Source organism: Salmo trutta, chromosome 23 (genome assembly GCF_901001165.1).
Source record: "Salmo trutta chromosome 23, fSalTru1.1, whole genome shotgun sequence".
NCBI classification, from domain to species: Eukaryota; Metazoa; Chordata; class Actinopteri; order Salmoniformes; family Salmonidae; genus Salmo; species Salmo trutta.
This window is the reverse complement of record NC_042979.1, coordinates 10,434,214-10,449,328: the sequence shown is the minus strand read 5'-3', so window position 1 is coordinate 10,449,328 and position 15,115 is coordinate 10,434,214. Positions and strand designations below refer to the sequence as shown.

At 42.6% G+C, this 15,115-nt stretch overlaps 4 protein-coding genes across 6 annotated transcripts; 1 reads left to right on the top strand and 3 right to left on the bottom strand.

Annotated features, from left to right (window-relative positions):
- Window positions 1-125: 125 nt before the first annotated feature.
- Window positions 126-1,543, bottom strand: LOC115159296 (heat shock protein 30-like). The gene has a single exon (XM_029708875.1). It carries the CDS (start codon window positions 908-910, stop codon window positions 266-268), a length of 645 nt encoding a protein of 214 aa, XP_029564735.1. The 5' UTR covers window positions 911-1,543; the 3' UTR covers window positions 126-265.
- A 237-nt stretch (window positions 1,544-1,780) lies between these two features.
- On the bottom strand, window positions 1,781-3,518 carry LOC115159293 (heat shock protein 30-like). The gene has a single exon (XM_029708872.1). The coding sequence runs from the start codon at window positions 2,699-2,701 to the stop codon at window positions 2,057-2,059; it is 645 nt and encodes a 214-aa protein (XP_029564732.1). The 5' UTR covers window positions 2,702-3,518; the 3' UTR covers window positions 1,781-2,056.
- A 52-nt stretch (window positions 3,519-3,570) lies between these two features.
- LOC115159294 (heat shock protein 30-like) lies at window positions 3,571-4,683 on the bottom strand. Its single transcript, XM_029708873.1, has one exon. The coding sequence runs from the start codon at window positions 4,489-4,491 to the stop codon at window positions 3,847-3,849; it is 645 nt and encodes a 214-aa protein (XP_029564733.1). The 5' UTR covers window positions 4,492-4,683; the 3' UTR covers window positions 3,571-3,846.
- Window positions 4,684-5,269: 586 nt separating this feature from the next.
- On the top strand, window positions 5,270-14,895 carry carm1l (coactivator-associated arginine methyltransferase 1, like). 3 transcript variants are annotated; one of them, XR_003868878.1, is made up of 14 exons: window positions 5,270-5,465; window positions 6,650-6,775; window positions 6,879-6,988; window positions 7,082-7,186; window positions 7,300-7,410; window positions 10,660-10,837; window positions 10,943-11,033; window positions 13,186-13,267; window positions 13,373-13,458; window positions 13,610-13,699; window positions 13,824-13,961; window positions 14,080-14,169; window positions 14,396-14,506; window positions 14,639-14,895. XR_003868878.1 is itself a non-coding variant. In XM_029708870.1 (13 exons), the coding sequence occupies exons 1-13, from the start codon at window positions 5,294-5,296 to the stop codon at window positions 14,646-14,648; spliced, it is 1,389 nt and encodes a 462-aa protein (XP_029564730.1). In that variant the 5' UTR covers window positions 5,270-5,293; the 3' UTR covers window positions 14,649-14,895. The 3 variants fall into 3 exon arrangements, 2 of the variants coding, with proteins under 2 accessions (XP_029564730.1, XP_029564731.1); XM_029708870.1 differs by lacking the exon at window positions 14,396-14,506; XM_029708871.1 differs by lacking the exons at window positions 14,396-14,506; window positions 14,639-14,895 and having other exon boundaries at window positions 14,080-14,173.
- The last annotated feature ends 220 nt before the right edge of the window (window positions 14,896-15,115 follow it).

Below are 15,115 nucleotides of genomic sequence, written 5' to 3'. Positions count from 1 at the left end.
TTGAGTTTATTGAAAATGTTCACAGAAAAAAATATCAGGCCAGTGAGCTTTTTGGAAAGTTAACTTTTGATGAGAAATAATGGTCATTATGCTGATATCCATTGAAGAGATTATAACAACTGCAATATTCTGTAAAATTGTATATTTTATTGATTAAATTAAATAGCATGTCATATTGATTGTTACAAGATATGAAATGTAAATGCATACTGTATCATAACAAAAAAATATTTATTAGAAAATGTATCATCCAGTGAAATAAAAATCAGTCCTCATGTGAAATGGTGTTCTCTTGATTCTTCTGTGTGTCGGTGGTGCTTCCCTCTGTCTTTGACAGGAATTGTGGGGTTTTCACATCCAGGCTACAGTTGATGGGCACCACTCTCTCTGCCACCTCCTCCTCAGCAGATAATGGATTATTTTGTGCCTGGATGTGGAGCTTCCCGTCATGAGCCAGGGAGCAGGTGACTGTCTCAGGATTCACCCGTTCAGGCAGATCAAACTCTTGTCTGAACTCTTGACATCTGTAAGAGTATGAGCCTTCCCCACCATCCAGCTTCTTCTCTGTCTTCCCACTGACTTTCAGCTTCCTGCCCACCTGCTTGACAGACAGCTCCTCTGGTGAAAAGTCTTTAGTGTCCAGTGTGAGGGCAAAGCCGTCTCCCTCCTTATCCAGCTTGTAGGAGACTGGTTGGATGGCCACAGAGGATGGGACATTGTCCAACTCTTCAAAGATGTGCTGCTGGAGTTTCTCCATCAGCTCCAGACTGCTCTTGATCTCCAGCAGGTTTCTCTGCAGTAGATCCCGCTGGCTGAGAAGAGGTCGGACCTCTGGCCATAGACTGCGCACAGGCCAGTAGAAGTCCATCAATGGGCTGAGGGAAGACTGAAATCCTCGGGAACACAGCATCTTCAGTCAATGTTGAGTGTTGAGTCTTGTGTGTTCAGTGTTGGATGTATTGGTTTCTGTCTCAGCAGGGGGACTTTCACAGCTTTTATATGCTGCCACTCGGAGCTCCAGTGTCTTCAGGAACTTTCCTGTCATTGCCACAGTTCTCCACTGGGTGACACACTGCAGGGAAGTGGTGACGTCACTCCAGCCAGCTTCTAAATCAGGAAGTTCAGTAACAAGCTGGATGGAGTCCACCGTCCTGAGATATTAGTGGTGCTGTACTTAAAGCAGGTCACCTTTTAATGGTTTCACTGATGAATGATTCACTTAACTTAAATATATTTATGACTTTAAAATTATTTTGAACCATGTTGCTTTTCACATTTACGGTATTGATGGATCATCTATATTCTGTGACATGCAATAGTATCAGCAAAGTCGAACAAAATTGGACAAAAGATCACAAGCTACGTTTTAAAGAGAGTTTTCACCACAGGAGTCAATGCAAGAGAGGTCAAAATATAATTGGACACATTCTAAAATAATCCAGTGAAAAATCATATTTTGAAGAAAATAAATGCAGATTGTACTGCATTATGAAATTGGTCATGTGTTTATTTTATGTTATTATAATATAGTTGAAAACGGAAAAATGTTTGTTTTTATATTATGTTTGTCATATTTTTTCGTCTGTTTTTGAATAACAAAAAATAATATTTTCTAGAAGGTGTGGAAACTATTCACTCACATTCAATGTTCTAAAACAGGACACTTGCTCAAAAAGGCCTACATTTCAAACCCTGACAAGTTCACATAACATTTGCTTTCAGAAGTCAGGTTTATAGACATGTCATAAACATGATAGAATCAGAACATTTTTAGGAGAGCTTTTTGAAAATTGAGTTTATTGAAAATGTTCACAGAAAAAAATATCAGGCCAGTGAGCTTTTTGGAAAGTTAACTTTTGATGAGAAATAATGGTCATTATGCTGATATCCATTGAAGAGATTATAACAACTGCAATATTCTGTAAAATTGTATATTTTATTGATTAAATTAAATAGCATGTCATATTGATTGTTACAAGATATGAAATGTAAATGCATACTGTATCATAACAGAAAAAATATTTATTAGAAAATGTATCATCCAGTGAAATAAAAATCAGTCCTCATGTGAAATGGTGTTCTCTTGATTCTTCTGTGTGTCGGTGGTGCTTCCCTCTGTCTTTGACAGGAATTGTGGGGTTTTCACATCCAGGCTACAGTTGATGGGCACCACTCTCTCTGCCACCTCCTCCTCAGCAGATAATGGATTATTTTGTGCCTGGATGTGGAGCTTCCCGTCATGAGCCAGGGAGCAGGTGACTGTCTCAGGATTCACCCGTTCAGGCAGATCAAACTCTTGTCTGAACTCTTGACATCTGTAAGAGTATGAGCCTTCCCCACCATCCAGCTTCTTCTCTGTCTTCCCACTGACTTTCAGCTTCCTGCCCACCTGCTTGACAGACAGCTCCTCTGGTGAAAAGTCTTTAGTGTCCAGTGTCAGGGCAAAGCCGTCTCCCTCCTTATCCAGCTTGTAGGAGACTGGTTGGATGGCCACAGAGGATGGGACATTGTCCAACTCTTCAAAGATGTGCTGCTGGAGTTTCTCCATCAGCTCCAGACTGCTCTTGATCTCCAGCAGGTTTCTCTGCAGTAGATCCCGCTGGCTGAGAAGAGGTCGGACCTCTGGCCATAGACTGCGCACAGGCCAGTAGAAGTCCATCAATGGGCTGAGGGAAGACTGGAATCCTCGGGAACACAGCATCTTCAGTCAATGTTGAGTGTTGAGTCTTGTGTGTTCAGTGTTGGATGTATTGGTTTCTGTCTCAGCAGGGGGACTTTCACAGCTTTTATATGCTGCCACTCGGAGCTCCAGTGTCTTCAGGAACTTTCCTGTCATTGCCACAGTTCTCCACTGGGTGACACACTGCAGGGAAGTGGTGACGTCACTCCAGCCAGCTTCTAAATCAGGAAGTTCAGTAACAAGCTGGATGGAGTCCACCGTCCTGAGATATTAGTGGTGCTGTACTTAAAGCAGGTCACCTTTTAATGGTTTCACTGATGAATGATTCATTTAACTTAAATATATTTATGACTTTAAAATTATTTTGAACCATGTTGCTTTTCACATTTACGGTATTGATGGATCATCTATATTCTGTGACATGCAATAGTATCAGCAAAGTCGAACAAAATTGGACAAAAGATCACAAGCTACGTTTTAAAGAGAGTTTTCACCACAGGAGTCAATGCAAGAGAGGTCAAAATATAATTGGACACATTCTAAAATAATCCAGTGAAAAATCATATTTTGAAGAAAATAAATGCAGATTGTACTGCATTATGAAATTGGTCATGTGTTTATTTTATGTTATTATAATATAGTTGAAAACGGAAAAATGTTTGTTTGGTATTATGTTTGTCATATATTTTCGTCTGTTTTTGAATAACTAAAAATAATATTTTCTAGAAGGTGTGGAAACTATTCACTCACATTCAATGATCTAAAACAGGACACTTGCTCAAAAAGGCCTACATTTCAAACCCTGACAAGTTCACATAACATTTGCTTTCAGAAGTCAGGTTTATAAACATGTCATAAACATGATAGAATCAGAACATTTTTAGGAGAGCTTTTTGAAAATTGAGTTTATTGAAAATGTTCACAGAAAAAAATATCAGGCCAGTGAGCTTTTTGGAAAGTTAACTTTTGATGAGAAATAATGGTCATTATGCTGATATCCATTGAAGAGATTATAACAACTGCAATATTCTGTAAAATTGTATATTTTATTGATTAAATTAAATAGCATGTCATATTGATTGTTACAAGATATGAAATGTAAATGCATACTGTATCATAACATGAAAAAGATTTATTAGAAAATGTATCATCCAGTGAAATAAAAATCAGTCCTCATGTGAAATGGTGTTCTCTTGATTCTTCTGTGTGTCGGTGGTGCTTCCCTCTGTCTTTGACAGGAATTGTGGGGTTTTCACATCCAGGCTACAGTTGATGGGCACCACTCTCTCTGCCACCTCCTCCTCAGCAGATAATGGATTATTTTGTGCCTGGATGTGGAGCTTCCCGTCATGAGCCAGGGAGCAGGTGACTGTCTCAGGATTCACCCGTTCAGGCAGATCAAACTCTTGTCTGAACTCTTGACATCTGTAAGAGTATGAGCCTTCCCCACCATCCAGCTTCTTCTCTGTCTTCCCACTGACTTTCAGCTTCCTGCCCACCTGCTTGACAGACAGCTCCTCTGGTGAAAAGTCTTTAGTGTCCAGTGTCAGGGCAAAGCCGTCTCCCTCCTTATCCAGCTTGTAGGAGACTGGTTGGATGGCCACAGAGGATGGGACATTGTCCAACTCTTCAAAGATGTGCTGCTGGAGTTTCTCCATCAGCTCCAGACTGCTCTTGATCTCCAGCAGGTTTCTCTGCAGTAGATCCCGCTGGCTGAGAAGAGGTCGGACCTCTGGCCATAGACTGCGCACAGGCCAGTAGAAGTCCATCAATGGGCTGAGGGAAGACTGGAATCCTCGGGAACACAGCATCTTCAGTCAATGTTGAGTGTTGAGTCTTGTGTGTTCAGTGTTGGATGTATTGGTTTCTGTCTCAGCAGGGGGACTTTCACAGCTTTTATATGCTGCCACTCGGAGCTCCAGTGTCTTCAGGAACTTTCCTGTCATTGCCACAGTTCTCCACTGGGTGACACACTGCAGGGAAGTGGTGACGTCACTCCAGCCAACTTCTAAATCAGGAAGTTCAGGACCGAGCCCAATTTATTCCACATTAGTCAGGAGTTAGTCCTGCTGTGCTCAACTCTGCTATGTTTACAATGATATCAATAGACTAAGCTGTCCTCTTTAGTGTCATTCAACATAGTAAAAAGTGAACAAAATAGAACATGAGTGAAAGTCAGTTTTATTCAAGTGAAAGTGTGTTTATTATAATGTTAGAAAAAGGTGTTTTCGCACTGAATTTGGAAGTTATCCAAGCATTGATGATACAAATATGTATTTGCATAATTCTAAATAAAATGTTTGTTTTCTTTGCCTTTATACATGAATAAACCTTTATCTGTTCAGATTCTTCAATGCCTTGGCCTAAATTGCTGTAATAGATTAGCTAAATCTACCTATAGTTAATATATATATATATATATATATATATATATATATATATATATATATATATATATATATAGATTGTAACTTCTCTTTTTGTTCAAAGCATATTCCTATACACAGTCTGTCCCCGCCCCTTGACTCCTGCCAGAGCTCCTTCCCCTCCCACCTCAACCAAACTCAGACACATCTACAGAACCTTACAACAGAAGTTACGACAGCTGCGACCATGGAGACCATGGAGAGGAGTTCAGAAGGGACCTGTTTTTCCATCAATCTGTTCACTGTGAATGAGGACCAGGTACAGGGAGAGATACAGGTGGCCAAACAGAGGCAACACCAAGGCCTTTCTCTACAATTGAGCACAGGGCTGGAGGAGACAGAGCTCACTATTCAGGATGGTAAGTACACATACAAGAAACAAGAACAAGCTAATATATTTATTTGTATACATCATACTAGCTCTTTCCATATGAGTACAATCAAGAACAAATAGTGATGACGCTCTCTTTATTTCTGAATAAAATTGCCAATAGCTTTTTTTTTTTAAGACAAAACAATTAGATGTATTGTCCTCTCCCTGGTCTATGAGAAGTCCATGTATGTGTGTGTGTGTGGGAGTGTATGACATTTTCCAACAGTCTTTCCCATATGGCAATTTTACTTCTTTCTGTGTGGTCGCTGGACAGGCAGTGCTGAAAGGTCTGTGAGATTTACTACCCAGTTGTGTGCACCCTGTGTGTGTGTGTGTGTGTGCGTGCGTGCGTGCGCGTGTGTGGGGGTGTGTGTGTGTGTGTGTGTGTGTGTGTGTGTGCGTGCGTGCGTGCGTGCGCGTGTGTGTGTGTGAGAAACCAAATCAAATCTAACTGTATTTGTCCCACGTGCCGTATAGGTGTAGACTTGATCGTGAAATGCTTACTGACGAGTCCTTTCCCAACAATGCAGAGTTAAAAAAGTAAGCAAATGAACAAATAAAAATAGAAAATAGTAACACAACAAATAACAATAATGGAGCTCTATACAAGCAGTCCCTGTACCGAGTCAATGTGCAGCGGCACGAGGTAGTTCAGGTAATATGTACATGTAGGTAGGGGTAAAAATGACTAGCCTATCAGGATAGATAATAGTAGCAGCAGCATATGTTGCGAGTGTGAAAGTGTGTGTATGTGTGTATGTGGGGCGTCAATATGCATGCGTGTGTGCGTGTCGGACTCCGTTGTTATGGAGTTCTACTGGACAGTATGTACCTGGACTGTGTTTTCCTATACTATACGGTACAGTGGTCCTAGCCGCTATAGCTCTCTGCCTGCTGGTGCACAGGATCAGATAGTGCCGCACCACATTAGTAGCCTCGTGCTGCCAGAGTATGCTGAAGGTTTTCTTAGGTTAAGGGCTGACATTGTTATTTATGGCTCCTTTGCTGATACGTTTGCAAAAGGCCAAGAACATATGAATGGACTTGGGGTAGATAACTCAGAGGAACAGCCCCCTTGATAGTGGATGACACAGAATACAGTGAGAATACAGAGGTCTTGTATTTGGGTGTATTTGAATTAACTGTCTGTTGTGTTTTTTTCGTTTGCAGGTGATGGGGTCTGTGTTTTCAAATTCACAGTCACCAGGGAAACAGACTGTTGTCGGGTGGGCACCCAATCTTTCCTCATCACCGTTGGCTGCCTGAGTGTTCTCTTGCAGTTCAGAACACAGAGTGGTAAGGGCACACATAAAACTTCTCACGTTAGCTAAAATGGAAGCCTACTTTACGCAGTCAAAAAGAGTTTTCATCCATAAAGTCCGTTGTTTTCTGACCCCAGAGTTTCAGGAGTTCCACATTCAGCTGAGAAGAGAAGATAAGTCAGCAGAAAGGCAACAATCAGTGTTTGACCAGAGAACTGAAGACTCCTCAGCCCTGCAGTACTTCCAGGTAGTTTTACTGTAAAAGTCAACTAGGCCCTCAGAGAGACAAACTGGTGGTGTACTAGGTTGTGAATGAACCTCGTCCTCCCTTCTTCTGTAGTTTTATGGCTGCCTATCACAACAACAGAATATGCTGCAGGATTATTTGAGGACAGCCACGTATCAAAAGGCCATTCTGCTAAACGAGACGGACTTCAAGGACAAAGTAAGAGTGGAACCACATAACCAGAACCACACCTATCCATAGAACCTGATCATGTCTTACATTTTGTCTGTTACAGCATGCAGATGTAATGTCTGGCTCCTTCTTGTACCCAGATAGTACTTGATGTTGGCAGTGGATCAGGGATCCTGTCTTTCTTCGCCATCCAGGCAGGAGCGAAGAGGGTATATGCTGTGGAGGCCAGCCCTGTAGCCAAATTTGCAGAGGTAAAGGCATCTGTTTTACCTTTCAACCGTACGGCCTACTCTGGCAGCATCTGATTGTTTTCCTATCAACCTTCCAGGAAATGTGAAAGTTAATGTTAAACGAGCATCCTTTTGCACTTTAACATGCGCTATCTGGCATTTTCAATCTATAGCACCAGAATTCTTAATAGTAACGTTATTGGTCTGTTGAGATGATTGAACGTTCTATGCTGCTTTGAAATCTGATTAATGTTTCTGCTGTTTTAGCAGCTTAAACCACTTACCCCTAGAAAGAGAAGGAAAACCTTACGGCTTTGACCAGTGAATAAAGTCATTTGTATTGCTTGGCCCGAAACACCCCGGGTAAAGATGATGAATCACTTATCACAGCCCTAATCACCTGTGTTGTCAACACATCTAGCTCAAACCTCATGGTGTCTACATGGAGCCAAGGACAAAGCCTTGATGAAAACCGCACAACCCTGGAAACGCTATCTCAGCGAGAGTCACACCTCCAGAACAGAACAGCCCCCATAAAACGGACCTCGTGCTTCACTCACAGAGCATGACATTCTGAGGGTGTAATGATTTGAGGCCGCTCTTGGCCCAGAAAGCAGCTTGAGGGTGAAGGAAACATATTTTCATGGATGGATGGCCTCTAGTTTAACAGTCAGGCATAGTTCTCCCTGTTCTAGTTCTACTCTACTGGTGCTTGTTTCTAGACTGCAACCAGATGTGTCCCTTCATACTTCTTTTCTTCCACATTGCAGCTGATCTGCCAATAGCCGAACCGTATACTCAGTTTGACAAAATGGTGGACCTCCATAATGTATTCCTGTTGAGGTGGTTGCATGGTCTCTCTGAGCAGGCTGAATCCCTATCATACTGTAGGCCTACACTGAGGTCTATATAAACAGTGTGAACCAGAGCCTGGGACCACCCCTGTGGATGCCTGGCCAGCGTCAGTGTCCACGTGCACGTGCATGGGTCACTGCCTCACAAGAACGCTCCACAGGCCAAGGTCTGGATTAAACAGGAAGGGTGCTCTGCCACGGTGTGGGATGATGACCTACGCAGACAGCAAGAGAAAACCAACCAGTGTGGACAATGTCTTTTTGAAACAATATTATGAGGAGGTCTGTCACACTCCCAGTCAGAGGGTCTTGCCTGGCCAGCTTGACCAGGTTTATGTCTTTAATACACCATATGCTTCAGTCTCTCAGTAATCGAAGACCCAGCAGTCTGTCCCTCTCACTCAGTGCACATGGAGAGCATTTCCATGTAAAAGGACCCATGAGCATCAACATGTGAAGTTCATAGGAGCATATCAAATTGTGTGTCAATTGAAAGCTAAGAGTCTATATTTTGGGGAAATGAAGGCATATATACATTTTTCTACATTTGCCATCCTAAAAATCTGGACTAACAAACTGATGGAAAGGGTTCTTAGACCACAACATTAACCAGTAAAAGGTATGACAAATACATCAGAACCCAATGTTGAAGTAAAGACCCCTGCCAACTAATATCAATACTTATGTTTCGTTTTGGATAAATGTTTTGCTTTAAGAAACTTTGTACCTTTTGATTCCATTACCAAAAACCCACATATCTTTAAGACATTTTTTAATGTCTCTCATGAGGAGGGAGGATAATGAAAGTTCACAGAAGTAACATGTAAAGGTAAACCTACCAATTAGTTACTGTGCAGTGTTTTTACTAATATCAAGTTTGTTATGAATTATTAAGTGATTAAAACTCATAATTCTGTTACCAAATCGGAATTACTGCAATTGAATTGTCTACAGTGGGAAATGACAGTAGTCACAAACCACAGCTGGGTCACCTGCTACTGTCCTCCCTTCCTCTGGCATTCTGTTATGTTCAGTACTACTATCCTCCCTTCCTCTGGCATTCTGTTATGTTCAGTACTACTATCCTCCCTTCCTCTGGCATTCTGTTATGTTCAGTACTACTGTCCTCCCTTCCTCTGGCATTCTGTTATGTTCAGTACTACTGTCCTCCCTTCCTCTGGCATTCTGTTATGTTCAGTACTACTGTCCTCCCTTCCTCTGGCATTCTGTTATGTTCAGTACTACTGTCCTCCCTTCCTCTGGCATTCTGTTATGTTCAGTACTACTGTCCTCCCTTCCTCTGGCATTCTGTTATGTTCAGTACTACTGTCCTCCCTTCCTCTGGCATTCTGTTATGTTCAGTACTACTGTCCTCCCTTCCTCTGGCATTCTGTTATGTTCAGTACTACTGCCCTCCCTTCCTCTGGCATTCTGTTATGTTCAGTACTACTGTCCTCCCTTCCTCTGGCATTCTGTTATGTTCAGTACTACTGTCCTCCCTTCCTCTGGCATTCTGTTATGTTCAGTACTACTGTCCTCCCTTCCTCTGGCATTCTGTTATGTTCAGTACTACTGTCCTCCCTTCCTCTGGCATTCTGTTATGTTCAGCTTATTACTGTTTTCTTTCTCTTTCTGTCGTCTGGTGGTCAAAGTTAGAGTGTTAAAACAATCTGGACAACCTCTCTCTCTCTCTCTCTCTCTCTCTCTCTCTCCAGTTAATGTCTCCTCTCCCGGATCTTAGTGAAACCTACCATGACACCTACCACCTACCCTCATTCCATTTACTGTAACAAGCATCCTCACCCACTGAGCAGACGTGGTCGCATAAAAAACTGAGGGAGATTTTACCGTAATTCTGTGACCAAATTTAGCATCTGCACAGTTCTTCCAGTAAATGTGTTTTTGTGATTTCGGTGCAAATTGTTCAAAGTAGTTATTGTGCATAAAGTTGTATGGTTTGTTAAATGTTTAAATCAATGGTTTTGTTAAGCATACATTTTAAAGTGAAAAATCTGAGTCAAAGCGTAATTCCGTTACCATGGAATTGCCCTGGAGCAGCAGCCCAGCAGCTCTCGCATCATTAAAGTAGAACTCCCTGTTTACACAGCAGGGAAGTGTAATGTACCAGAGCACTTCATGGGAGAGTTTGCATGCATGAGGGTTTACCAAAACACAATTTGTCAACAGCTAATTATTTCTCTCTAATTTTAGACAGCAGATTAATGCAATTTCAGGTAAAGAAACAAGCTACAAATACCCTTGATCCAAGACATCTGCTCTCAAATATACTACACAGGATGTCTTCATCAAAGCCTCAGACGTGCAGTGGTGCATCAGTAAGATCAGACCCTATTTGACTCAAAAAAACAAATGTCATTTTTGGGGGGGACAGCAATGTTTTGTGTTTTCCCTTCAGATGCTCGTAAAGAGCAATAGTCTGTCAGATAGGATCATAGTCCTGGCTGGAAAGATTGAGGAGGTGTCGTGCCCTGAGCAGGTGGACGTGATCATCTCAGAGCCCATTGGCTACATGCTGCTGAACGAGAGGATGCTGGAGAGCTACCTCCACTCCAGGAAGTGGCTCAAACCCAAGGGTCAGTTGAGTTCCAACAGAGGCTATTTTACATGCTGGGATTGATCTGTTGATCGTTTTGTTCAGCTAACGTTACACCAAACATGTCTCTCTTCTACCTATTCAGGTATGATGTTCCCAACCTGTAGCGACATGCACCTCGCTCCCTTCACTGACGAGCAGCTCTACATCGAGCACTATGGACGCTCTAGCTTCTGGTGAGAGAATAAACACAACGTTTCAGAATCTGTCACGTGTCATTCCGGGCACCACAAGGTGGAGGCTGAAATCAAATAAACGTTGTTATTAGTTTCGTATTCTGGATTAGTGCTGCTTTCCATAGGGGGTTTCACAGTTGGCATCTGTGCTAACTTAACTCGTACTTAACTGTGACAGCGGTGTGTGTGTGGCTGCCATGAAAACACAGTGAACTGCTGTATGGGATGAGCTCATAGTACTCTCCTCCCCCCTCTCTCCTCTCCTTCTGGGGAGAAGCAGAGCAGAGCAGGATGCCAGTGCGTTAACAGACCATGATTGACCCCGCCTCACACCCCCACAAAGCCTCTCAGTCTGGGCCTGGCCCTGCCTGACGCTCCCCTCCCCTCCATCTCCATGAGTCTCTGTGACTGTTTACAGCTGTGTCCATGAGGGTTTATTTGACATCCCCCCACAGAGGCCTGGGCAGGCTGTGGGGCTATGCAACATGCCAGGAGGCTAATCGGCCCCCCACCCACCCGCAGCTCCAGTTCTGACTGGCACTGGGCTGTGACCCCAGTCAAGCGGGTTTCCTGTCAACGTAAAACGCTCCAGTTCAGTCCAAACCTGACTCAAACATACCCTCTCGAACCCCCTCTACTCAGATAACTGTCCTCACACTGCCAGTGGCAGAAGACACAAAGACATAGAGAGAAATGTAAAGAAAATATCTGCTGCTCAAATATTGTTGGTTTGAGATAGGGCAATATGGCAATATGTCTTTGCCTGTAGTTTTCCTCCCTCACTACATTCAACACATGAGCGCAGATGCCAAAATTACATGGAGATACCGGATAGATGTTGTAATGCTCCTCTGTGAATCCTCTGCCTTCCTTCTCACTTACACACCTACACTTCATGAACAAAAGTATGTGGACACCTGCTAGTCTAACTTCTCATTCCAAAATCTTTGGCATTAATAGCACTATGCATTCGGGCAGGTAGGGTTCTCCTGGCATCCGCCAAACCCAGATTTGTTTGTCGGACTACCAGATGATGTAACGCGATTCATCACTCCAGAGAACACGTTTCCACTGCTCCAGAGTCCAATGGCGGCGAGCTTAACACCACTTAAGCCGACGCTTGGCATTGCGCATGGTAATCTTAGGCTTGTATGCGGCTGCTCAGCCATGGAAACCTATTTCTTGAAGCTCCTGAAGAACAGTTATTGTGCTGACGTTGCTTCCAGAGGCAGTTTGGAACCCAGTAATGAGTGTTGCAACCTAAAACAGACGTTTTTTACGTGCTACGCGCTTCAGCACCCGGCGGTCCCGTTCTGTGAGCTTGTGTGGCCTACCACCTCGCGGTTGAACCGTTGTTGCTCCTAGACGTTTCCACTTCACAATAACAGCATTTACAGTTGACCGGGACAGCTCTTTCAGGGCAGGCATTTGACGAACTGCCTTGTTGGAAAGGTGGCATCCTATGATGGTGCCACATTGAAAGTCACTGAGCTCTTTGGTAAGGCCATTCTACTGCCAATGTTTGTCTATGGAGATTGCATGGCTGTGTGCTCGATTGTTTACACCTGTCAGCAAAATGTGGCTGAAATAGCCGAATACACTAATTTGAAGGAGTGTCCACATACTTTTTCCACATACTTTTGTAGTTATATTGTATATCCCCCGCACCAGTTCACTAGTGCTGACAGCATCCTCATTCAAGCTTGAACATACTGAAAAGGTTATTAGTGATAATCTAATGCACTTCATCTCCCACACATCTTGTGTTTCACATGCAAGTCTTTTACACCACCCATTTATAACAATACGGGACCAAAGACACTTCACCAAGATGGGACGTGCAATGAAATCAACGGTGTCATATATACACTTCACTTTTCCCCTTGAAGCTTTATAAAGTTACAAGATAGTGGCCTGCATGCCTTTTCCAGCAAGAGGGCTATGGTGTAGTGTCAGTCTTTGCTCCACTACTATGAGGGGATGACAAGCCTTTTCAGTTTTTAGGAATGCCGAAATCCTTCTTAAACCTGGTGCTCATACATTTTACAGCATGAGTTTCAGTTGTGTCTGCCTGGACAAGTTAGGCTTAAGTGCATAATCTTTTGATCTAATACATTATGTGCCTTATTGTTCTGCCACACTCTCTTTGCAGGCACCAGACCTGTTTCTATGGGGTTAACCTGAGTGGTCTTCACAGTTCTGCAGTTGATGAGTTTTTCAAACAGCCCATAGTTGTGAGTACCTCGGTTCAATGAGGCTAGAATTGCATTCATGCTGATACATACTGTGAAATAATACAAAGATGTTCAATTTGCCTCATTGTCCTCATTTTGTTGTAGGATACATTTGAGATGTCGATTCTAATGGCAAAATCTGTCAAGCACTGCATCAATTTCATGGAGGCTAAAGAAGAGGACTTACACAGGTTATTGTCTAAGTCCTTTTTCAACAACAACACAAATGTAATTGCACGGCTCTTATTATGAGCTATGAAACTGTATTGGCAGATAAGAGAAAATCTGTGATAATGACAGAATGTCGCTGTAATAAACATTCAATTTCAATATGTTTTGCAGGATGGAGATTCCATTTGTGTTTAAACTGCTCCAGTCTGGATTGATCCATGGGCTGGCCTTCTGGTTTGACGTAGCGTTTATAGGATCCAAGTAAGACCTCTTGGTGTGATGTTTTTCAATTATTTTCATTGTTAACAAAAAAAACAAGCGTTGTCTCAGGCTCCAGGGGATACAGTAGATATACTCTGTTCATTTGAGTCCTTTCTCTCTGCAGGATGACAGTGTGGCTGTCCACTGCTCCTAGTGAACCTCTGACTCACTGGTACCAGGTCCGCTGTCTCTTCCAGACCCCTCTGTTTGGCAAGGTGGGACAGACTCTGTCCGGATCTGTCCAGTTCATAGCCAACACAAGGTAAGCCGGAGAAGGACTGTGTCTGTACTACAGAAATGGAATGTGGGGAAATTTGGGGAATGGAAACAATATTATACAGAGATTATATTGTTTGCTTTTTGCTCTTCATCTCTACCAGGCAGAGTTACGACATTCACATCACAGCAGTCGTTGATCAGTCAGGCTTCAAATCTGGCAACAGTTTGGATCTAAAGAACCCTTTCTTCAGGTGAGCAGCTGCTGTTTGGTTCAACAGTGAGATTCAATTATTTCTTATTCTTCTATAATGTTGGTCCATACCAGGTCCATAGCAGAAGCTTAAATTCTCTTCATATCCTTTCAATTAATACAGCTTTTGGTAGAAGCGAGTAGATATGGTAGTATTGTTATTTCCTACTTGCCTAATGTGCTCTGTAGTGTGCCTGGACTACACCTCTGTCTGTCTGCCTGTTTAGGGTACACAGTTGGCTGCTGGTGTAAGAACCTCCAGACAATGCAGGAGCAAAGAGTGTGGACAGACCCTTTACAGAGTAGAGTGTGGCACAAGCCCCGGGACTATAGGCTAGGTAAAGTACACCTGAACTGCCCTGCAGGGTCAGTAGTGTAGTCCATGACATATCCCCTTTGTAGGAAATTGCATAGTTCCATCCAACAGGAGTTTGACTTTGTTTGGTTAAAAATGCATTTTCTTTCCAAAGGTATGCCTGAAGTGATGATCACCAATCAAGTTCCAGGAGCCTTCATGTCCTTCGCTATAAAACTGTCCATGAAAGAACTTTGAATGTACATGAATATGTTTTTATTTTGCATAAGCATATAACCAAAACTACATTTCATGCATTATAGTGTAGAGACACCAAGTGGATCTACAATAGTAATGCACTGAGAGATACACGTGTATGTATTGTAAACCTGTAATACGAAACCAATAAACTTGTGTTATCCATAACAATAACCTATCATTACTTCTCTAATCAACACATATCTGGTTCCATTTCGGTCCCGGGCTCGTTAGCTCTGACTTGGATTTGAAAATCACTGATTTGAAGGAACAGGTGAAAACAACATGGTGGTGATGAGTGACTTTCTTGGGCTATTCAGGGGATAGATTGAGCCATGACTATACGTGACTTAGGTTACTTAGCTACTACAGTAAGTATCACCGTTTTTTCTGT